The sequence below is a fragment of the Quercus lobata genome, chromosome 3 (assembly GCF_001633185.2).
Source record: "Quercus lobata isolate SW786 chromosome 3, ValleyOak3.0 Primary Assembly, whole genome shotgun sequence".
Lineage (NCBI taxonomy): Eukaryota > Viridiplantae > Streptophyta > Magnoliopsida > Fagales > Fagaceae > Quercus > Quercus lobata.
Window position 1 is genome coordinate 42,055,648 of NC_044906.1, and position 24,175 is coordinate 42,079,822.

Genomic DNA, 24,175 nt, shown 5'->3' on the forward strand with positions numbered 1-24,175 from the left:
ATTTTGGAAGAAATTTTTTTTTTAAAGGATAAAATTTAGCTGCAAAACTAGTTGTATCCTAAAACTACAATCTTACTTAATAAAATAAACATTATTATATATTTTGAAAATCTAACCGTTAAATTACATGTTCTTTATGCTCTTAATACACAAGTCAAATTTTGTGTCAGTCGGATATTATTAATTTACTCCATGATCTATAAGTTTACATTTTATGCATAATTTTAAATTAAAAAAACTTGCAATTTAAACAATTTATTGATGATATAGCTATTGGTAATTAATTTTCTAGAAATTTTGCAAACATGGAAGATATAAGAAGAAGATGTAATCTAATGGTGGATTTGTAAAAATTCACCTTCAATAAAAAGATATTGAATAAACTTGTAGCCTAAAGCTACAACTAATTTTGTAGCTAAATTTTGTTCATTTTTTTACACTTGTTGAAGAGTAGAGCTCAACTTCTGATAAAGTCTTTGATAGTTGAATAAGAGATCTGAAATTTAATTTTTTCCTACACAAAAACTAATATTGGTGTCTAGAAACGAACGTCTTTCTCTAGAAAAAAAAAAAAAAATTTTTTTTCCCAAAATAAATATCTCTAGCTTTAATTGTTTCTCCAACTAGCAGCATTAATTTGATGAACGGTCTACTCAAACTTTAACAGATGGTTTCACTTGTGAGGGTTATTTTAATTGTCGATCATATCTTTTGTTTGATGCACACCATGTGACAATTGACACCATTTTGTTCACGTGTAGGCCATACTGAACAGTAAACTCTTGGAAATCTCATCACTCAAATCAAGTCCCAGATAAAGGTTCGATATCAGGGTTGAGGGTAGTTGTAAAGCTCTCTTGTATTGTGGGTGTTGATGCATGATACTTTTACATATATAGGGTCTTGCTCTTAATTATGGCAAACCTATGTTGTACGCCATTGCGGTTTGTGGGTAATTAGATGGAACTAGGTGGGGTCACCGCCCTAATTTAATAACAAACTCTGTCAAGAATTCACATGAATTTCAATTCAAGAGTCTTTTTCTCTTCAGTTTTCATTTTCCTTTCCAAGTTTTTATACTTTATCATAATCTGGTTGGCTACAAAAGTCAGGCAAACACTTAATTAGGATATGACCACTTAATTAAGTGCTGATAATGATCTAAAATTTTCCTCTGGAAGGTCCAAGATTTCAAGTCAACAAGGGAATTACTTGCTAAGAAAGTTAGCAAGGAAGAAATTGATGCATAAGTCTTTTTTTTAAATTTATTTTTAGGAACAAATTGATGCATAAGTTGACATATATACTAAATTAATTTAGAACCACATAAAAATGCAGAAATCAGGTGCATAAACAGTGTAAATTTAGGTATAAAGAAATGGTGTGTCTACATATATAAAAAACTCATCAAGATATGAATGTGATCCGTCTTTGTCTTTTGATGAACTGACAGACTTTATTCCAAGAAATGTGATCCGTCTTTGGCTTCAGTGCTCCCTGTCATTCAAAACTTTGGTGATGACTACATGTACAGATTGCTCAACTACTAGATATGACTAATGACTAGAAGTGGCAAATGGGTGGGATAAACGGATTGGGTGTGTAATTACCTATCTATTCATTTATGACCAGTTTGTATATAAATTAATTATCAATTTTCAACCCAATTAATTTAATTAGTAATCCATCCATTTAATCTAAATACGACTCACATACCTCTAAAACTACTTGAATATTCTCTTAATCTCAAAAATTATCAAAATACCATTAAATACCTAAAATGACCCAAATATCCCTACACTTTCAAGATTACCAATATATATCATTGAACATCCAAAATTATCCCCAAAATCTCTAAAATGAGCAAAATGTCACCAAAATCTCTAAAATGAGTAAAGTACTCATAAAACCTCTAAAATGACCGCGTTTTGATCACCTAATATTAGACTTGCATGAGATGCGCGTTGCTTTGTGATTAAAAGTTGAAACGGTTAGAATAGAATTAGAAATATTGCAATTTGCAATGACAATTAATATATAACATTGATCAATTCAGATTTCAAAGCTGAAATGGTAGCGCCATTGTGAGAGAGATTGAAGTAGTGGAAGCTCATATTTCTCGTGTGAGACCCGTTTGTTTAATGATGGCAAGGACTAGAAATTGTCATCAATGTTGCTGTTGAAAATACTGATAAATAGTGAAGGTGGAACCCATATACGCAGGATGATAGTTTGAATTCTTCCCCAGATTTTATTGAACAAAATGAGGTAATATCAAATATATATGATTGTTTTTAACTACTTTTTAAGCCACACTACTAATAAGTGAACGCGAAGAAATTGGTTGATTCTCTGTAAATTCTAATTTGGATTTTGGACAGGTAAAACTGTAGAATATATACAAATCCGTATTCAAATTGTCGGGAAAGAGTAAGACATAAGAGAGATGAGAGATATTACAGTAGATGCACCATATCCATACGTATCTAAATTAATAATGCCTATCTATAATTCCCACCTTTTTTATATAACAGCCTGTGTGCCGCCTAAACCCTAAAATTAGTGTTTTACTTTTGAAGGTCTTATATTTTTGAATACTATCATGGAAATTATCACCTCCTCTTTCAATTCACACTTCTTTTTACTAATCTAATTTGTTATGGTAGCCAATTATGAATATGGACAACTAATTTAACATTGATCCACATACTTTTTTTTTTTTTTTTTTAAAATATATATACTAATTTTCGTCACTTTATCTAAGTTGTGATACAAAAGTTGTCTCTAGACTATCTTTTTAATTTAATGCCCACAAGTGAAAGTCTAGGTCTCATAATTTTTGGATACACAGCATAAGTTTTAAACCTCTTTTACTCACACTCATTTTTCAATGTGGGATTAAACCACTGTTTTTTCTTTTGAGAATACTAAGTATTTTTAACACACACACACGGGAGAGGGGAGAAGGTTTTTTAAAGAAACTTACAGTGATGTATATCTAAAAGGGTCTAAACTCTTGGAACAATATACCCCACTGTAAGTTTTTTTAAAAAACCTTCTCCCCTCTTCCCATGTGTGTGTGTTAAAAATACTTAGTATTAAAAAAAAAAAAAAGGTCCCATAATTTTTATCCTATAATATAAAATTATAGTTATTTATAGGAATCTAAAACAAACTATCTAAAATAAGTTTTTTTAGAAAATAGTGTATGTCTAGGTGAAAAGAGAAAAAAAAAAAAAATCCATGTCTTTTTGGCTTTCTCTGACACTCAAAAATTGAAAGTATTTCATTTCTCAAAAAAAAAAGAAAAAAAGAAAAAAATTGAAAGTATTTCCATCAAATATTAAAGAAAAAAAAAATCTTTCTCAAAAATATCACCTAACAATTAGTCACCAACAACAGCTCTGTTTCTTTATTACCCTAAACTTATTCTTACAAGTCATGTTAAAGAAGATAGTGGCAGGTTTTGTAAGACTTCAAAGAGTCCAAGGATATGGAGTAAGGAATAAAGCAATGGATGTTGTTCTAGATTTTGTAATAGCATATGATGATTTGATTAATGAACATTTGTTTCAAGAATAGGTTTCACACTTAATTACTTCAAAAGGGAGATGAATTAAGGTTGAAGGACATAAAAAATAATCAATCAATATATATATATATATATATATATATATAAAGTAGAGATCTCATGTGGGAAACCATGAGATTTTGCCAAGTGGCACATTCTATACAAAAAGAATTGATATATTCTCAAATATCACATTATAGATAAAAACAAATTAAATATTGACTTTTTGTTTCATTTGGTTCAATGTTTCAAGCCTTTTCTAATTAAAAAATAAATATTCTTTGTATCATTTGGTTTAATGTTTCAAGACTATCATCCCTTACAAATACACACAAAATTCTTTGCATTTTAATTCACTATTTTCACATTTTGCACTTTTACCCCTTTATATATACCTACTCATAGTCTTTCATGCCATACCATGTCAAATACACATAGACAAAAGATGATGTTATTTACCTTCAATCTTTCGATGACACCTATCTAGCTCTAACATTGTTGCCGTCTCATCTAATTTTAACTTGTATAAGTTAGTTACAACTAAGGAAGGGGGGCTTGCATTTTATATTGAGTAACAATGACAATTACGATTTTGATGTTAAGATCGAACGTTGTAAATTTGTGGGTTTTATAAATAATGTGATTGTTTGTGGGTGTTTGAGGTGTGTATTTTGTTTTAGAATTAAGGTGAAAGAGAAAAACACATTTTATATCAACTTTTATTCTATAACTAGCCTCATCACACTCGCTTTGCATGTGCAATGATGATTTTTATTTTTTATTTTTTGGGTATACACATTTTACTCATGACAGTTTTATTTTATTTTTTATTTTAAGAAGAAGTTGTATCAGTACTTGACTACTAATGTGAGAGAAAAATGTGGAGATAAAAACAGTTTAGTGACAAAAAAAAAAAATTGGTATATTGGTGGAAAAAAGAAAAAGCAATTTTATTTTTTACATTTTTTCTAAAAGAAGTTATATTAGTACTTGACAACTAACGTGAGAGAGAAATGTGGAGGTGGGGGAAATTTTTTTTTTAGCTGAAAATTAGAAGTTTTTAAATTACTAATTTTACATGTCTAACTCTACGATTTAAGCCTTAGAAACAGATGAATTTGATGGTATTTTAGGCATCGAAATTGAGAATCCAAAATAGGGTAAGCCCCTTAAATAGTAGTATAAATATGTGTTGAGTGTGTGAGTACAAAGCTAAATGGATAAATCTAGTTGCGTCGAAATATATTTTTTACAAAAGGATTGGCATGTAGTTAGTGACTTTGTGAAAGAGAGACTATTGAATGGGCTTTTGGTTTTGGTTGACGATGGTATTGCTCAGGACTGTCCAAGGGTCAAGTCGAGTTGGCAAAATCAATCCAAACTCATTTGCCCACTCAAACCCACCAACTTAAATACGACCTAAACCTACGCAATTATTAATTGGGTTAAATGGGTAGTAACCCAATTAGACTCAATTAAAACTAATGTTAATTAGATTTTAACTGGGTATCCAATTAAATCTAAGTATCATTTCTACAAATCACCCAACTCTGAAACACCCTAAAACCACAAAAAGACCAAAATACCCATAAAACCTCCAAAATTACCAAAATACCCTCTAAACCTAAAAAATGACTGAAATACCTCCATAACATTAAAAATAACCAAAATACCTCTGAAACCTTAAAATGACCAAAATACCCCCTAAACCAATAAAATGACCAAAATACCCTTGAAACCTAAAAAAAGACCAAAATACCCCTAAACCTAAAAAAAGACCAAAATACCCCTAAACCTAAAAAATGACCGAAATACCTCTGAAACATAAAAATTACAAAAATATCAACGAAACCTAAAAAATGATCGAAAGACCACCGAAACCTAAAAGTTTACTCATTTTTTTGTTTACTTACCCGATTGTGTACTAAATTGGATTGGTTGTAGATGCTTAACAATATTGGCGGACAATATTACTTAAGAATAAAAAGCATTTAGTAAGAGTTGAATAAAATTTTTGATTTTTATTAAGAATGATCTCAATTGCAATAACAAAAAAAATACTATCTACAACAACACTACAAATCATAGCAGATTTCAACAAAAGGCTGAACTTAAACAACTCAAAAAATAACTAAGAAAAATTTCCCAATTTCATTTAAATAAAGAAAAATGGAACATGTTAGATGGGGTTTTATTTAGAATAGAACCCCAATAACCTATCTACAAATTGTATTTGTTCATTCTACATTAGTTTTAACAGCTTGGGAAGCATTTCGTTAATGTTTGTTCTCACAAGAAGGAGGGTTCTGCTTGCCCGAAACTGCAGGCTAGACATTAGCACAAGTGGTAGTAGCAGATCCTCCAGCTCCCTTGTATGCGAGATCAATGTTAGAAAGCACCACTTGTTGACATGGTACACTTTTACTACAAATAAGATTCATAGCTTCCTTTGTCGAAGACGTGCCTCTAATTTTCTTGAAGCTAACATTACTAATCTTAACTTTAGAGGGAGATTGAAAACAAAACAACAAAGCGCACCCAAGAATTTGATATTAGTATTTATAATTGTTTTTACTTTTTTTAACCTTTAACATCAAAATTTGTGTATATATTTATGATGTTTATAAGAACCTGGTTTGAGCATTGATTGTTTGGGTAGTAGTTTTGATCAATGATGATAGGATTGGCAACATTGTTCATGACAACATCCTCGAAATGTATATCATAAGCAACTCCGGAAGGGGGAGAAGGCCATGTTTTGATTCTAACACCATTATTTGTATTGCTAAATGTGGCACCAGTAACTCTGATTCCTGAAACAGGTTGTTCGTTCTTGTACTTTCCAAGACTTCCAATGCTAATACCATGGCCAGGTCCACAAGTTACTTGGTTAGCAGTAAAATCTTGGGTTCCATCACCAATGGAGATGCAATCATCACCTAGTGTTGGTAATGGTGATCTGAGATGAACATCCCATGTGTATTCCATCAGTGTTGGGGTTATCTACGGGTGCAGTGATTGTAACATGTTGGAATTGCAACTTCTTGCATTCGAAAAGGTTGATGTGGAAAAATTTGCTGTCCTTTGATGTAATGTCATGGATTTTTGAATTTTGACGTAGTTGAACCTTATATTCTGTTCATGTTTACAAGTTAGATAAATTAAAACACTAAATATAAGCGCTTGAGTTTCATTTAAAAACATTTTAATTAGTAAACTGCTAATGATTCTTTAAATTATATAAAAATAAATAAAAATTTGTTTGGATATAAATGTGATCATTAAATCAATATTAAAAAAATGGTAAAGTTATAGAAAATATTATTACATAAAAACTTACAAACTAATGTGTCTATGAATGTGGTTGGTACTACTTCAGTAATATTATATTATACAAACAATTCTTCAAAGACCACAAGCTTTGTCAAAAGAGTACATGTGCGATTGTGATTGGTGAATTATCAATTTTAGACTTAAACATTGTTTTTTCTCTATTGCTTATAGTCGCACATGTTAGTGTTGTGGCACAAAAAGTTGTGTCCGTACTCCATAAAATTTCTCATATATAAATTTTAAAATTAATTCTTTTTCGAGTTGTAACACATCACTATACAAAACTTGTCAAATTATTTGTAAAACATCATTTAACATATAAATGTTTGAATTATTTTTTTTAATGGGTAAAGTTTGTAAAGTTGTAGTATCTATGTATACCTACATAGAAAATGATGGAAATATAAATGCTAATTAATTAAGATTGAAATCTTACAATAGGAAGTACGTTGCAGTTTTTGTCTTTGTTATACTCATTTTTTTGCCATGCTTGTTGTCCTTTGCCATCAAAAACTCCACCACCTGACACAGTGAGACTGTCGATACGTTCAAAAACAACCCAACCATCTTTACTGTTGAAGGAGGCAACATCTGATGGGGCTTGTAGAGTTCCCTGAAGGTTAAACTCAATAGCACCTTTACATGGACCCAACAAAGTCACTAAACCTAGTTTGTATACCCTTGCTGAAATCACAACTCTACTTTCTGAGCTTGCGCGCGCAGCTTTCCAAGCTTTTGTCAAAGCCTAAACACATTATAAAAAAATCAAGATCAATATATAATAATCATTTTGCATGTTAATTTTTTATCATCTGGTCATGACATCGATTAGTTTCTAGTGTAAACAGAGTTTGAACTTAAGTTCTCTTATTCAAAATTAAAAGGTTTTACTAGTTATGTTAACTGGAACACACTCTTCATGTCAATTAAGTATAGTTGATTGCATTCACATATTTATACATGAGTTATATCAGCATTTGGTTTTGCTCCATATGATTTAACATCAAAGACTTGCTGGGCATTGGTGGATGCCAACACCAGTAGCAAGGAAATTGTTGCAATGCTTAAATTCTTTCCCATCTTATTGTTCTTTATTTCCTTTCTATTGCCAATTTGTTGTGAAAAATGATGGTAACCCCATTTGGTTTAAAGCTATTTATACTTCAAAACCTCATCTCCACACCATTAATGGCATGCTGTTAATCACCTGAAATTTGTTCATTTTATCATGTAACCAAAGCAAATACTTCCGTTAGTAAGGGGAAAAATTCTAGTAAAATCATCATCTACCAAAATTGTCCAAATTTAGTATAGGCAGCATGCTTGTCTACAGTTTACAATAGCAAATAATGAAACCCACCAATATTTTGCTCATTTTTTAGGTTTCGGGGGTATTTTAGTAAATTTATTTTGTTTTAGGGGGTATTTCTATCAATTTTTAGGTTTTGAGATGTATTTATGCCATTTTTTTTTAAAGATTTAGGGGGTATTTTGGTAATTTTTTTTAGGTTTTGTAGTATTTCGGTCATTTTTCTGGTTTAGGGAGTATTTTGGTCAATTTTTAGGTTTCAGGGGTATTTCGACCATTTTTTTTAGTTTCGACGATATTTTGGTAATTTTAAGTGGTTTTTTTTATAGCATATTTGGTTTTTCTTTAGGTTTGAAGGGTATTTTGGAAATTTAAAAGGATTTTAAGAGTACTTTAGTCATTTTCAAGTTTTGGGGGCATTTTGGTAATTTTGATTATTGGGTAATTGGACGGATTGGGGTTTACCCATAATAATTGGGTTTGGGTTAGAAGTGATTAGTTATATGAGAAATAAATGGATAAATGAGTTTTACCCAACCCAATTGTCCACCCTAAAGCCACCCATTTGACACCCCTAGTATTGGGGATGAACCACGACTTAACTTGTTTTAATCGAGTGAATGGGTTACGGATCTGTTGCCAATTGAATGGTTAGTCAAATCCAAGTCTCTTAGGTTGTTGGTTGGGTGGGGTGGAATGTTGGGTGACAAGGTTTGGGCTACAATTGATAATGATAGTATTAAAAAAAAAAAAAAAAAAAAATCCAACCATTCTTTAACCACTTGTAGCCCAAATCAATTGAGGCAGTAACTCAATAATGAGTATTTTAGGGATTATTTGATTTGAACCCATACAATTGACTCAATGAGAAAATGAGAAAAAGATAGATGAGAAACAAAGAAAATATACATTGATAAAAAATGATATTTTTGCAAACATATCTGTTGTGTGACAAAAAATGAAACATATTATATTAGTTATGTGACAATATTTGGAACTCGAGTTTCACAAGAAACTTAAAAAAAAAATTCAACAAAACTTTTTTTTTTTATTGTGAATCTAATCTAACACAGATATACAAGAATGACTTCATATAACCAATTTGTATGTTTTAAACACACACACACGCACACTTGCTTACACACACACACACACACACACACAAAAGGGGACTTACTCAAGGGCAGAAGAAGGTTTGTCATTCTGCTCATACACATTTGGGTTGGCTCTGTCGACATCCTTAAAAGAGCTAGGGAATGTTTGTCTGAGAAAAAAAGAATGGCCAATGGCACAAAAAATGCTGGGGAATGGACTTTTTTTTTTTTTTTTTTTTCCTTTGCATAACAAGCAAGAAATAAGAAAGAGAGAAATCAGTGTTCTCAGAAATATATTAGGTAAGTTGATGTTATTAACAATAATGATTAATTGGATAGTTGAGTGTTTTTGCTATTAGATCTCGTAAAAATCTACAATTTTAAAAAGATTGGGTTGTAAATCAATCAAATAGTTTGAGCTCAATTAAGAAAATAACTTATTTTATATTCGTTTGTTTAGTAAATAAGTCAAGCTCAGGCTCAAGTTTAAGCATAACTACTAAAAAAGTCAAGCTCAAGTATAATAACGTACTAGTCGTGGATCTTGCCCGCTGCTCGTGATCTCATTAAATTTATTTATTATTTCATTTTGTTATATATTTTTGTTATATAGTAATGTAATAAATATTTCAATTTATTATATGGACAATCACAAATGTAATAAATATATATATATATATATATATATATATTATTTTTGTTGTACCAAATCAAAACAATATTTTTTTTTTCAAGAATTCAAAAGGTAAGTTAGCAAAAATATTAATTTTTGATAAAAGTTATTTATAATTTTTTGTGTATCATTAAAAATTATATAAAATATGAAAATTTTCTTTTAGTTTTAAACAAACTTTCTCAAACCAGAAATTTTTTACCATACAATCAAAAACACCAAGAAACTTATCTAAAAAAATTAATAAAACTCAACAATACTAAATTCAAAAAAATAAAAATAAAATAAAATATTGCAATTCTTTTTCCTTAAACAAAAAAAAAAAAAAAAACCAAGACTACAATTCCAAAGGGGAAAAAGTAGATAAGTTTTTTTTTGAAAAAAGAAGTATTGTGTTAATGTTTTCATAATCTAATTTAACATCTAATCCAACAAATGGAAAATGAATAGCTAAATAAATAATTTTAAACGCAAAATAGAATTTGTTTTCTTAAAAATCTCAAAGAACACACTAATAAAATAAAGAAGATGAAAAACAATATAAAATATTTGTAAACGCTTAAAACAATTGCTTAAGCATCTAAGAATATCATATAATAAATACATAACATTTTGCTGCTAATATATTAATCTTAATATTACAAACAGTGAAAAGAAACTACACAAATACTATTATCTTCAACTACACTAATTGTTCTTCACTAGCTTGTCTAGATTATCATTTTTTTTTCCCCAAATAAACTAAAATCTAACAACAACACAAAATATGACATATTATAATATGATTTTTCCCCAATTCAGATCAACATCAAACACCATTCATTAAAAGTATTTAGTGTTGTAAATAAAATGATAAATAAATACTTGCATCAAGGAACACATATGAATTAGTTAATAATAGGACAATATTCAAACAAACCTCTAGTGGGAGATCCTCCTATGACCAGTGAATTTTTTTAACAGAAAAATTTTAAAAGTAGAATTCAAAAAAACAAATATTCATCAATCTAAGGTAGAGATACAGGAAAAATAAAAAAAATCCAACAAAAAATGAAAAAAAAAAATTGTTTGAGAGAGAGAGAGAGAGAGAGAGAGAGAGAGAAATAACTTTTTTTGTATGGGAAATATATGCATAGAATGTGAGTGAGTGACAAATTTATAGTAAGATGATGGGAATAAGAAGAGCCAAAAAAAGGAAGATGAAGAGGCAAAATAATATGTAAAGTAAAATCCACCCAAGATGAATATATATAAACAATACTTTTGTTTGATTTTCCATTGATTTATTATATTAATTATAATATAAAAATTGAAGTAGATGAATATGTAAAGTTAAAATTGCCTAAGATGAATTTGTAAAGCTAATATATTTATATATTTAATTTTATAAAAAAATTAAAGGTAAAAAAAAATATAAAAAAGACTAATTATGTGGCTAATGACGTTGCGATGAGGTGGCTCAATAGGAGCGTAATAATAATAAATGCTACACTTTAACTTTTAGATATATATAAATAATATTCCTCCAAAGTTTTTTTTTTTTTTTTTTTAAATTATAAAATTTTCATTAGTTCAATTGAATAATTATAATGGATATGTGTGTGTAATTTATAATTTTTGCTTTTTATGATAAACCTATTACTAATAAAGTTCTATAACAATTATGTTAATAATATATATACAACATTCTTCAAAACCATCTTACATAAAACATTATAACATTATTCGTGCATTGCACGGGTGACTTAGTAGTATTTATAAACTTGCTAATAGAATGAAAATGAAAGCAAGAGTGCTAAATTGTGTTAAGTGCATTAAAAACTAAGATCAAAGAGCGTTAGTAAAAGAATGTGAAATTAAAGGCATATGGAAATTCTATTCTGATAATTTTTTTTTAATGGAAGTCACATAAGAGATTGGAGCAAACTTTGTAACCCTATTAAGGATATAAACTGTAGATCTTTTTGAATAATTAGAATGATTGAGGCAAAGGACACGTTGAGAATGATGAAAACGAGAAAAGCTAGGAAACCTAATGAGATATTTGAATTGATGTTTGAAAGTGCTTGGGTGACATGGGTTTATCATGGTTAAGGAACATGTCTAATAAGATCTTAAGTGTTTAACAGAATACTTGGCGAGTGGAGGAGAGACACTCTAATACATATAAACAAGAATAAGGGAGATATTTTAAAAAATGCAAATTACTATGGAGTCAAGCTTGTGAGTTACACTATGAAACTTTGAGAGAGTGTGATAAATCATACTTTAAAACATGAAACAAAAATATTAAAGAATAAATTTGGTTTTTATGTTAATGAGATCTACCAAGGAAGTTATATCTTACTTGGACATTTAACGAAAAAATATAGAGAAACCTATGAAGATCTCCATATGGTTTTTTATTGACCTAGAGAAAGTGTATGATGAGATGCATAAAGAGGTTACGTGGTGGATTTTAGAAAAGAAATTATTTCCTTTAAAAGTATATTAAGTTGATTAAGGATATGAACAATAAAGTTGTAACTAGTGTGAAATCAAGTGAAGACATCACAAATGAATTTCCTATTACTACAAGTTTGCATCAAGGAATAACATTAATTCCATATCTCTTTGCGCTTATTATGTATGAGCTTGTTGGATTGCTTCAAATTGAAGTCCCTTGACATATTCTTTTTGCAAATGATATAATATAATAGTGTAGTTTAGGGTGTAAAATCTAAATTCTTAGATTTTATGGTGTAAAATTTAAAGACTTCCAAATTTAGGAGTATAGTTTGCACTTTAGTCTAACACTTATCTTAAATAATAATTATCTTATTCATTCAATATATATTTCCATGTGAACTCTATAGTGGACGGAGGGGCTACTGATGCAAACATAAAATGATTTAGGAGGTATAATCCAAAATTTTAAACTTTATGGTGTAAAATCTAAAGACTCCCAAACTTTAGAAGTGTAGTTTGCACTTTAGCCTAATATTTATCTTAAATAATAATTATCTTATTCATTTGATATATATTACTATGTGAACTCTATGGTGAAAGGAGGGGTTGTAGATGCAAACATAATATAATTTTAGGAGGTAGAATCTAAATTCTTAAACTTTAGAGTATAAAATCTAGAAATTCTAAAACTTTAGGACACTTTTGTCTAACACTTATTTATTTATTTATTTATTCATTTCATATATATTACCGCGTGAACTCTAGTTTTGTATGATCCACTTGTAAGGAAGAACCTATGAATTAGATGCATGCCATGTCAAGGCCTAACCTAAGAGTATTCTAGTAATACCAAATAGAAGATACTTTCGGAAAAGCGGGTGATGTGAAGGTGCTCAAATTCTTAACAAAAAACAAAAATGAAGTTACTCGAATTCTTTAGAAAGTGATGTGGAAATGTAACAGATGTCAATGATAGACACTTGCCAGATTAGACCCGCCATCTCCCATAACAATTCAGCAGTCCAACATCAATATATATGGTTGAATAAAAAAACACATCAATATTTGGTTAAAAAGGAAAAACAAGTGGACTTTATTTATATGATAATTATGTAGTCAAACTTCATGAATAGCTGCAAATGCAGACAAATTACATAATAGATCACGGTGCCACCCTCTATCTTACCAAGATTTTGCTGTATTCCAACTCTTTCTTTACTTTTACTCGCCGCAATATTCCACACTATTGACCAAAAAATTATTATGGCCGTTTTGTCAATGGAGTGGTTCTCCTGCCAAGGCAGGGGTTAAGCTACGACTCTCAAAGATGGTAAAAAGTCATAAACAAAGTCCAAAGGATTTATAGTTGAACACCAAATATTAAATGTCTTTCATTTTACCATTAAAGCGCGTTGAAGAAAATTGGCAAATCAACACTACTACTTTCTTCTCTCAAATATCAGAACACGACTATTTTGTTGGGTTTAAGTTAGGTCGACTTGAATTAACCAATTATTTAAATTAATTAATTATTCTAATTATGTAAGTTTCACGTTAAAGTGTAATGGGCACAATCATATTGCAAATTTTAAATGAGTGAAAATTAAATTTAACACAACGATATAATTGCGATGGATAAAACTCTAACAGAGAAAAATCCCAACGAGTGGCTTGAAGGTTGCTGCTAACTTGAAGAATTCATTATAAAAGATTGAAGTTATAAGTATAAGGAATATACCCTATCTCAAAATATATACCTACATTAAAACTTATAGAACTATCCAAGTGCAACTCCAACTTGATTGGACTACTCTTCCAAGTAAATCTCTTCGATATGCATGAATCTTCAATCCTTGACTGACTTCACACAATCAACTCTTCTTGATTGTTGAAGTTGTTGGTGCATATGTCTTCATAACAAACACTTGATCTTTGGTGAATAGAAAACAACTTAGTACAAAACCCTAGACAAACAATGTCATTGAAATTTCTTCAAGTGTACAATGTTGTCCTCTTATGATGAAGACCATAAAATATAATTTTATACCTTTGGAACTCTAGTGCACGAATCTCAAGTCAACCAAGTCACCATGGATTACAGCATAAATTTCATTATTCTTGCGGATCGATTAGTCGAGTGGTGTTAAGCTAGGAGTTAAGAATCACTAAAGCTTGATTGATTGTGTGGAGTTGAGCCTAGTGTTGGGGTAGTAGTTCTTCCGTAGTATTGAGCAATTTTCTTATCTTTAATGTAGTTCTTCAACACATATTAGCATAATTTTCAGAACCGGATCGGACCAGGAGGTCGGACCGTGAAAACCGGGAATCGGGATGAAAATCGGTTTTTTAAGCATAAAGAACTGGATTTTTTGTTAATTTCGTGAACCGCTAAAACCGGGGTTGGACCGTATGAACCGGTGAGAACCGTGCAGTCCAACCCCTTAGCAATTTTTTTTTTAAAATTTTATTCTACTTAATTAAATTATCCATCTATTACAAGAAATAAAAAAAATTATAATTAAAATCCTTCAAAGATATTCAACTTTACTTCAAAAATTATTCATAAATTTTAATGTTTTCATGGTTATTATTTTATTTTATTAACTTTCTTATTTAATTATTAAATATATACTTGAAAATCATTAAATTTCCCTCACAATTATAGATATATTGTCAATTTTGCTAGTTTTATAAATTTAATATCTATATTTAGGCTTTAATTTATTATTTAATTAATTATGACGTCATCACAGTTCTACCCCGGTTCGATCTCGGTTCGACCTCAAAAACCTTGAACCTCTCCCTTTAACGGTTCAATGAACGGTCCGGGTCTGAAAACCTTGCATATTAGGACACTAAGACTAAGAGCTCAATTACATAAAAAATGCATTTTGACTTGGATTTGCCATTACTTACAGTATTTGACCCTTAGTGCACCAGGGTTCCAAAGTTGTGTCCTAGATTTTGGTAAAACTATTCTACCATCTTCCCATGAGAATTGAGACACCTTAAAAACCCCCCACGAATATTGTGGTAGACTGAACATGAAATCTTTGGGTTTACATTATGCCCTACACCAATGAACCCACCACCCGAATATCATGTAGGGTTAACACTATTTTTATTTATTTATCTATTTATTTGTATTTGAAAATTAATCATTTATTTATATTTCATATCATAAAAAGGATGAATACCACAAAAATTGATGAGCTTACTAAAATAATTTGCATAATGAGGATATTATTCTTATTTGATTTAAATGTTGATCTAATATATCATATGACCATATAGACCTTATTCGTTTCCTACGATGTATAATGTTGGAAATATATATATATATATATATATATATGAAATATATATTAGAAGGGGTAAATTAAGACCATAAATGTTAGAAATTGCCTCAAATTCCTAATTAGATTTGGTTTGGATTTCCTTTGAATAGAATGAAAGGTCTTTCCTTGGTGTAGAAGTCAAGGATTCTTCTTGGTATGGAAGGAAAAAAAGGTTTTTTTGTTGAAGAAATAATTAGTAGTCCTTGTCCATTAAGGAATAGAACCGGTGCCTTATAACTAGGAAATAGGAAATGTTGCAAAGAGTTTGGTGGCTTTTGATCAGGATTCCTCTCATATGGGGAGATGAGAAGAGTGGAAAACTCCTAGAAGAATATGAGTGGATTTTTTCTAAGAGTAGTTTGGTAGATCTTTTGGGGTTGAAAGATTATCCATGATTGTGTGTTAAGAGTGAGTTTGTTTTGTGAGTATGAGAGAGTTATTGGGAGTATTGGGGCATTGGGTTTGTGAGTTAGTTTGTGCTTGTGAGAAGTTTTGTTTTTATGCTTGTGAAATTTGTGAGTGTTGGTTGAGTGAGTTGTGAGTGTTGATTAGTGTTGTCATAATTCATATTGACATATTGTTGATAGTGGATTTTGGTTGGCATTGCCTGCAGACGTAGGCATGAAATTGGCCGAACCACCTTAATTATTATTCTTTCATGTGTATGTTTTATTTTCTTATTCGTGTGAATGAGCTTCTGCTAGATCCAAATCACAATAATTAATATTAGCATTTCTGCTTTTGCATACCAATAAATTTTTTTTTTTTTTAAAATAAAATAAGAATTTGTGTTATATTGTTGTAATATATAGAAATGGTACTTCCGCACAAGACTGAGTGAGATAGAAGGAGATCATTTGCACAAGACTGAGAGAGACTGAAGGAGACAAATGGAGAAAATTCTAATACCTCGAGTATCATGATTAAGCGATTGGCTGAATTGCCACGCTTAATCAATAAGTTGAAATAGAGTTGGACTAAAAACATAAGAAGCAGACCTCAAAAATCACTCAAGATGTTTGTATGAGACCATATATTGAAGTGCAATATAAGCAAATCATGGATCAGAAACGCACAGGCTGTGAGCGAGAATAATTGGCAGAAACCTGTCAAAACTTTTACCAAAATCCAAGAAAAGTAAAATAGCAAGCAGATATGAAATACAGAATGAGCAAACCCCCAAAACCTGCTCAAATTTGATAGAGAAGCTTAAGAAACTACTCAAAGGTGCTGCTCAAATTATTATTCTGAATGTTCCGGATTTTACAAATTCTCCCTAATTGGGAATTTAAACAAGAGCAATTTCACTTAGGTCATCCTTTTTTTCTTCTTGAATTTTCACATTATAGTTAGGACATTTCTTTCGTTAGACCAGTCCAATTGGCACCTAACTGCTAAAACTGCCAACAGTTCATGACAAAGTTTCTATTAAAAAAAGGACTTGGCCAATCACAATAACTAAGTGATAACTCCAACAGTTATTGAACTAACAATACTACACCATTTAATCAAGATAAGCATACAAGTGTATATATACGTGCAAGAGTAAGACCAGAAATGAAACTTGTTATTCTATACTGATTAAGATCCACAACAGAGAAAATTTTCAGAAATGTTATTTATGCATGTTTGAAAGCCGATATTTTCTCTTACAATTGGAAGCAAGAAACTACATCTGAATAAAAAGACTTAATATATTTTGTTGCTTTAATCAGACACCTCTCCTCCGTGTTGCAGAAAGGAAATGGTATTGAGAACCCAAATATGCGGGTGAATATTTACAACAAGATCACTGTTTAGAATAGAAAAACAACAATTTATATGGTTGGACATGGAACTTCTTCAAAAATAGGTACGGCAGTATATCTCAAGCTGTACAACCAGAGTGTCGCTTGGTTACATAAGAAAACTAGATGTTGATATCAATGTTGTCCAGCCAAGAAACTAGCTGCTGAGTTGAAGGCCTCACTTTAGGGCTTTCGCTTAAGCAAAGACATGCAATCTCGAGCATCCGCAACATTTCCTTATCATTCTGCTTGTCATATACGAATGGATCAAACACCTCACTTTCCCGATTCTCCTTCTTCATCTCAAACACCCAAGAAATTAAATCCCGGAATCCTTTCGGCTTGCACATGTCCATGGGCCTCTTTCCAGTTAGAAGTTCCAAAAGAACCACCCCAAAACTATACACGTCTCCCTTGTAACTCGCAACAGAGGCTTGGCCATATTCAGGAGGGATGTAGCCTAATGTCCCTACAAGATCAGTTGTCACATGAGTATCATAGGGACTGAGTAGAAGCCTTGCAAGACCAAAATCAGCTAAGTGGGCTTCAAAATTCTCATTTAAAAGAATGTTACTTGACTTAATATCTCTGTGGAGGATATGGGGCTCGCATGATTGGTGCAAATAAGCAAGCCCCCTTGCTGCTCCTTGAGCAATTTGGAGCCTCGTATCCCAATCTAAGGAGGATGGACCATCAAGTTTTTCATGCAACCAATAATCCAAGCTACTGTTTTCCATGTAAGAATATATTAAGAGCCTGTCATTCTTGTACATGCAATACCCTTGAAGATGGACAAGATTTGGATGCTGAGCTCTTGAGAGGGCTTCCACTTCTGCACGGAATTCTCTGTCCATCTGACCACAGTCACCAGAGAGACGTTTGATTGCAACCTTCTTACCATCAGGGAGGGTGGCTCTGTAAACCAGACCAAAACCCCCACAGCCAATGATATTTGCTTGGTCAAAATTGTTGGTAGATTTCAGAAGGTCATCAAGGGACAGCTCTTTACTGCTTTCTTTGTTTCGGAACAAAACCACTGATTTTGACCCAAGTTCTTCCAAATCTTTACCATCAGTGACAGCCTCCTCTTTCTCGGGATCAACCTCTCTTCGGCTATATGCCCTAATCACGATCATGAACATGATGATAAGAAGAAAAGCTGTTCCAAATACAATCCCAATGCTCATTCCAATGATACTTCCTACATTTCTTCCTGATTTGTTGTGTGATGGAGGAGGATGAGGAACACCCCTTAATTGTTGACAAGGGGCATCACAAAGATTATTACCTTCGAAGCTTGAATTTGGGAATGTCCGAAACTGACCTCCTAAAGGTATGTCCCCACTTAGATGATTGTATGCAACATTAAACTTGGAACAAAAGCTGAGACTTTGTAATGAAGGTGGTATCGTCCCTGTAAGATTGTTATAGGACAAATCCAGAGCCTCTAAGCTTGTCATCCCAGATAAATCGCTTGGAATCTGTCCTGATAAACTGTTAAACTGCAAATTCAAAACATGGAGCTTTTTCAAGTTCCCAAACTCTGGCCAGATTTTCCCAGTGAGATTGTTGTGACTTAGTTCCAGTGTTGGTGGGAAGCTCAAAACTTGCTTATACTGCAATCCTCTTGCACTCACATTCTTTTTCATAAAAAATGGGAAATCAGGGGAAGGATCCACCAATGAGATGTTCCTGGAGATGAGGCTTACTAAACCAGTTAAGCTTTTCGGGATCTCCCCTGTAAATGAATTGTTAGATAGGTCCAGGTAAAAAAGACTCGTAAAGTTGCCAAACCACTCCGGAATAGCTCCATTCAAACAGTTCCACGATAAATCCAATACCTCCAATTCGTTAGAACGGCTCAACCATTGTGGTATAACACCAGTAAGTCTACAATTTGCAACAACGAGAACTTTAAGGCTTTTAAAATGCAGGGAAAGGTCAGCAGGCAATTCCTCACCATGGAAGTTGAGGGTAAGGACCAAAGTTGTTAGGTTCTGGCATTGCTGTAGGATTTTAAGGGCAGAAGTAAGATTAGAGATACTGGAATTTGATAGTGACAGATACGAGAGACTCTGAAACTTGTCGAAGGTTTCTGGGATTTGGCCACTCAAGTTGTTCCGAGCAAGATTCAAGGTTTCCAAATTATGACAATTGGGAAGATTATCAGGCACAGGCCCGGAAAACCGATTAGAACCTAAATCAAGAGAGTTCAGACTAAGCATTGTTGAACAATTAAGCTCAATTTTACCACCCAATGAATTGTTCCTCAAATTAAGCAAAATGAGAGAGGGTGAATTGGACAAGGACTCTGGTATTTGACCAGTGAAGTTATTTGAATGGGCTGCAAAATACTTCAAATATCGAAAGCTATAAAAAACATCTGGGATACTTCCTAAAAACCCATTAGCTGATAAATCCAAACGAGAAAGGTTTTGAAGTTTACCGATTTCTTTGCTCAGTGGCCCGGAAAAGTTGTTATCTTGAAGACTCAAACTCTCCAAACTATGTAGCTGAAATATATTATCAGGTATACCACCTGTGAAATCATTGGCGCCCAGATAAAGGTGGTGCAAGGAGCTACAATTGGCAAGTGCTGAAAGATCACCAGACAAGTAGTTTACAGCAAGGTTCAGAATCAGAATTCTCTTTGAGTTTATACAAATATCACCAGGGATAGAACCATTCAAGACGTTCTGGGACATGTCAATGGTGTTGATTGAAGTCAAATTAATGGCTTCCGGAATTGAACCTGAAAAGTCATTAGAGCTCAAGTCTAAGAACTCTAATTTTTGCAAACTGAACAGTGATTGAGGAAGCGAGTCTTGGAGCAAATTGTGGGAAAGATTGAGTGTTCTGAGCTGATCCAATTTGCCTAATGATTCAGAAAGTTTGCCACTTATTTTTTTCTTGAAAAGATTCAACACGACTACTCTTTCGTAATTGCCAGAAGAAGTGCTCAAACCGAGGGAGATTGAAGAGCTGCAATTGATGCCTGGCCAAGTACAGCAATCAGAAGAAGAATTGGTGTCCCACCCTTCAATTACTGACTTTAAACCATTCATGAAATCCACCAAGGCGCTCCGATCATTTGGGTGGCATGTCAGGTTCTGAGCACTCAGAAGCTGGGATTGGAAGCAAAAGCCAAGAACCATCATCATCAAGCACAAATATTTGATACCCATATTGAGAAAAAAAAGAGAGAAGGTATAAGTATGTAGAATCAAGTGGCAAGAAAACCCATCTCAAGAAGCAAGAGTTTTGAGGTGGGATCAAAGGCTTTGGTCATTTTAGTCGAGGAACAAAACAAAGCAGAATATACATAAAATGATGTGTTTAATTTGCTGGGTGTGAAAATGAGTATAAGAAAAAATGAGCCAAGAGAAGGAAATAAAAAAATCTTAGTAAGTCAGATACAGACAGAGATAGGTAAGGGAAATGGTGGCTCTGAATTCAACACGTTTATGGGTCTGAATGAAGGAAATAAAGATGCTTTGCTTCTGTTTCTTTATCTATCTATTACAACGGGCAGAGAGAAGGAGAGAGATTCTTTGTAGGAGCAGAAAAAGCAGTTGGGAGAGAGAGAGAGAGAGAGAGAGGAAGAAAAGGTGGGTAGTGGAGGCTATAAAGTCTCAACCAAGTAAGAGCCATTGTGAATATTATTATATTTAGTAGTGGGAAGAGGAGCGTAACCGAGAATAGTGTAGGTTGGACCGGCAAAAACCGGTTTCAAGTTTTTACTTGAGATTAGGAATAGAAGTAACGTGAGGGTGATGGCTGATGATAATGGAAAATGGGACAGCCAAACTGACAATGGTAATAAAAACAGAGAGAGACAGAAGTCAAAAGGTGGGTGGCGACACGTGCACTCCGAGAGTCTTACGCGGGTCCCGTCTTTATTTATAAAAATTTACAGTTGGGGAAATAGATAGATCATAGATGGATAGATTAATATCAGCTGCTCTTTTCTTTTCTTTTGGTTTTGGGTTTGTGATTATCTAATCTATCAGCTTCCTAGGCCAGCCTTACCTTAATCTACTTATATACTCAGCGGCGGCGCCACCTTATGAACAGGATCTAAAAAAAATTACTATATAATCATTTAAAATTTTATATTTATTTACCTTTAAAAAAAATTTTGAGACCACCTTAAATTTTTTTATGTCAATAAAATTAAATTTTGGTCTATAATTTAAGTAACTTAATAATATATTAAGGTCTTTCAAGTAAAAAGAAAAAACTCAAAAAAAAAAAAATGAACTAAAATCTTAAAAAAAAAAATTATAATAAAACTACTATAGATTATGTAGTAGTTTGATTATTTCGACTAAGCACACTGCCCAATACAACATAATTTTACCTTTTATTATTTTTCCTCATCAGACATATATTACTTACTTCTCATTTTTAATTATTTTTTCTTGTTTGTTCTTAACCACACACGTTTTCTGTCTCCTCGATTTTTACACTTCATACTTTTAAATTATATCACATCTTCATTTACACTTTTACATTTATGTTTTACCTTCCTCCTTGTTCATAACTTCTATGTCTTCTACCAGTACCAATGCGGCAGTGCCTCTTCTCAAGTTTTAAGTCTCAAATTTCTCAATATGATTTTTTTTTTTTTAGCTGTACAGGTACCTTTGTTCAATTTTTTTTTTTTTTTTTCCCTTTTGAGGTTTTTGGGTTTACATGCAAATTTGTTTTGGTTTAAAGAACAATATATTTTTTTAAGCACAAACTTTATACCAGTTGAATCTTAAATTTCGGTTGGTATTTATCGAAACACCCCAAAACACCCAAAATAGACCGGAATGACCCAAATTTTTTTTCCGAAGTGGAATAGGGTGGGTTACTATTTCGATTTGTTTAATGACACGGTATTTTCCAGCCGTTATGGCCAAAACAGAATAAAATTAATAATATTGAATCAAACCTAATTACCTAAAGACTAAAAAGAAATAAGATTGTGTAATTTATGCCTTCTAAGGAACACCCTAAACACAATTTTTGGAGTTGCCACTGCATATACTGCATTTATAAAAGGTTGGAGAATTTATATAAAAAACACACTCTCAATTTATTCCTTATATTTTTTGTTAGGCTTTTTAATTTTTAAAAATCTATGCTTTAAAAGCATATAGAAAACCGTAATTTTTTCATATTACTATCAATGGTGGTTAGTGAAGATGAAAAACAAAATCATAAAAAAAAAAAAAAAATTCAATTGAAACCATTTCATAAATGAATAAAGATCAATAATTATGTCATCAATAAATTTTTTAAATTGTAAATTTTTGTAGTTTAAAATTATGCATAAAATATAAACTTATAAATCATATAGTAAATAATATCCGATTTGCACAAAAATTGACATGTGTATTAAGAGCGTAAAAAATATGTAATTTAATGGTTAGATTTTCAAAATATATAGTAATGTTAATTTTTTAAAATGAAGTTGTAGACATAGACTATAACCAATTTTGTAGCTAAATTTTGTAATTTCATAAATTTAGAACTTAATTTTTTTTTAAGCAATAGATTTGCAGACAACTCCTCATAATCTATTTTGTAATATTGAAAAAAAAATTTATTTATTTATTTAATTGTACACTAACCATTATAACAACATATGTCATAACTTAATATTTTGAAGATTTTTCATATAAATTAATTTGGATATGTCCTAAAAATCTTTTGACAAATTCAAGAAGGTATGAAGTTTGCAATTTCACTTTACATGTTAAATGAGAAGTAATGAGTTCTTCATTGCTAAAATTGTCTTTGTCAAGATTATTATTTAAAAAAAAAAAAACATTACTAAATAAAGTAACTATTACTTGATATAGACAAATTTTACTTTTATTCTATAAAAAATGAAAGCAAAAGGCATTTAAGGCAAACAAATAAACAATTAGTGGAAATAATTTAACTTAACCACACTACTTGCAAAAAATTTGTTGAACCTTTTTCATTCCTAAACATACCCGAAACCAAATTCATAGCAAGAATAAAACCCAGTGTGACCACATATGTAAGTTCTGTGGAATATACTTTTTCCATCTGACTATGGCTAGTAATTCAAATACGTTTTGTTGAATAATGAATATGAAAGAAAGTAGAAAATAACCGAAGTCCAAAACGAAGATACAGAGGCATCTAAAGTCATCAGTAAACCCCCCTAATTCAAACAAATCAAGCGAAGAACAGAACACCAATGCAATGCTACCAACAGCTACAAGTTTGCAATTCATAAACTAGTTCAAATCATGGGAGGGAAGTCTACTCTCAAACTCGAAGTATATGGAACCCACGTCCATCACATCTGCCCAAAAGAAACAAAAACAAAAACAAGTTATTGGAATTTAGGCAAAATAACTAACTCTTTTGGTAGATTCATTATACATATTAAGAAACAAAGCCCATTTTGCATTCGAACAAGCCCTGGGGATCACAATTTGGCTCAAGCGGGTTCATTTCAAGACCACAATCCAAATGATAGGTTTGGTTGTATCATGACCGTAAATTTGCGGTAATCTTTTAACAATTCTTGTGTGGAAGCAAATATTGTTTACAAATAATAACTTCTTCGTGCCTATAAGACATTTAAGTTTCCTTG

The 24,175-nt window shown here is 31.6% G+C and overlaps 1 protein-coding gene and 1 pseudogene across 1 annotated transcript; both read right to left on the minus strand.

Annotated features, from left to right (window-relative positions):
• Positions 1–5,847: 5,847 nt before the first annotated feature.
• Positions 5,848–7,984, minus strand: LOC115980907 (annotated as a pseudogene).
• Positions 7,985–17,362: 9,378 nt separating this feature from the next.
• LOC115981782 (phytosulfokine receptor 1) lies at positions 17,363–21,177 on the minus strand. Its single transcript, XM_031104133.1, has one exon. The coding sequence runs from the start codon at positions 20,736–20,738 to the stop codon at positions 17,676–17,678; it is 3,063 nt and encodes a 1,020-aa protein (XP_030959993.1). The 5' UTR covers positions 20,739–21,177; the 3' UTR covers positions 17,363–17,675.
• Between the last annotated feature and the right edge of the window lie 2,998 nt (positions 21,178–24,175).

Coding starts and splice junctions, on each gene's coding strand:
- LOC115981782 (XM_031104133.1), bottom strand. CDS start 20,738: ATGGGTATCAAATATTTGTGCTTGATGATGATGGTTCTTGGCTTTTGC.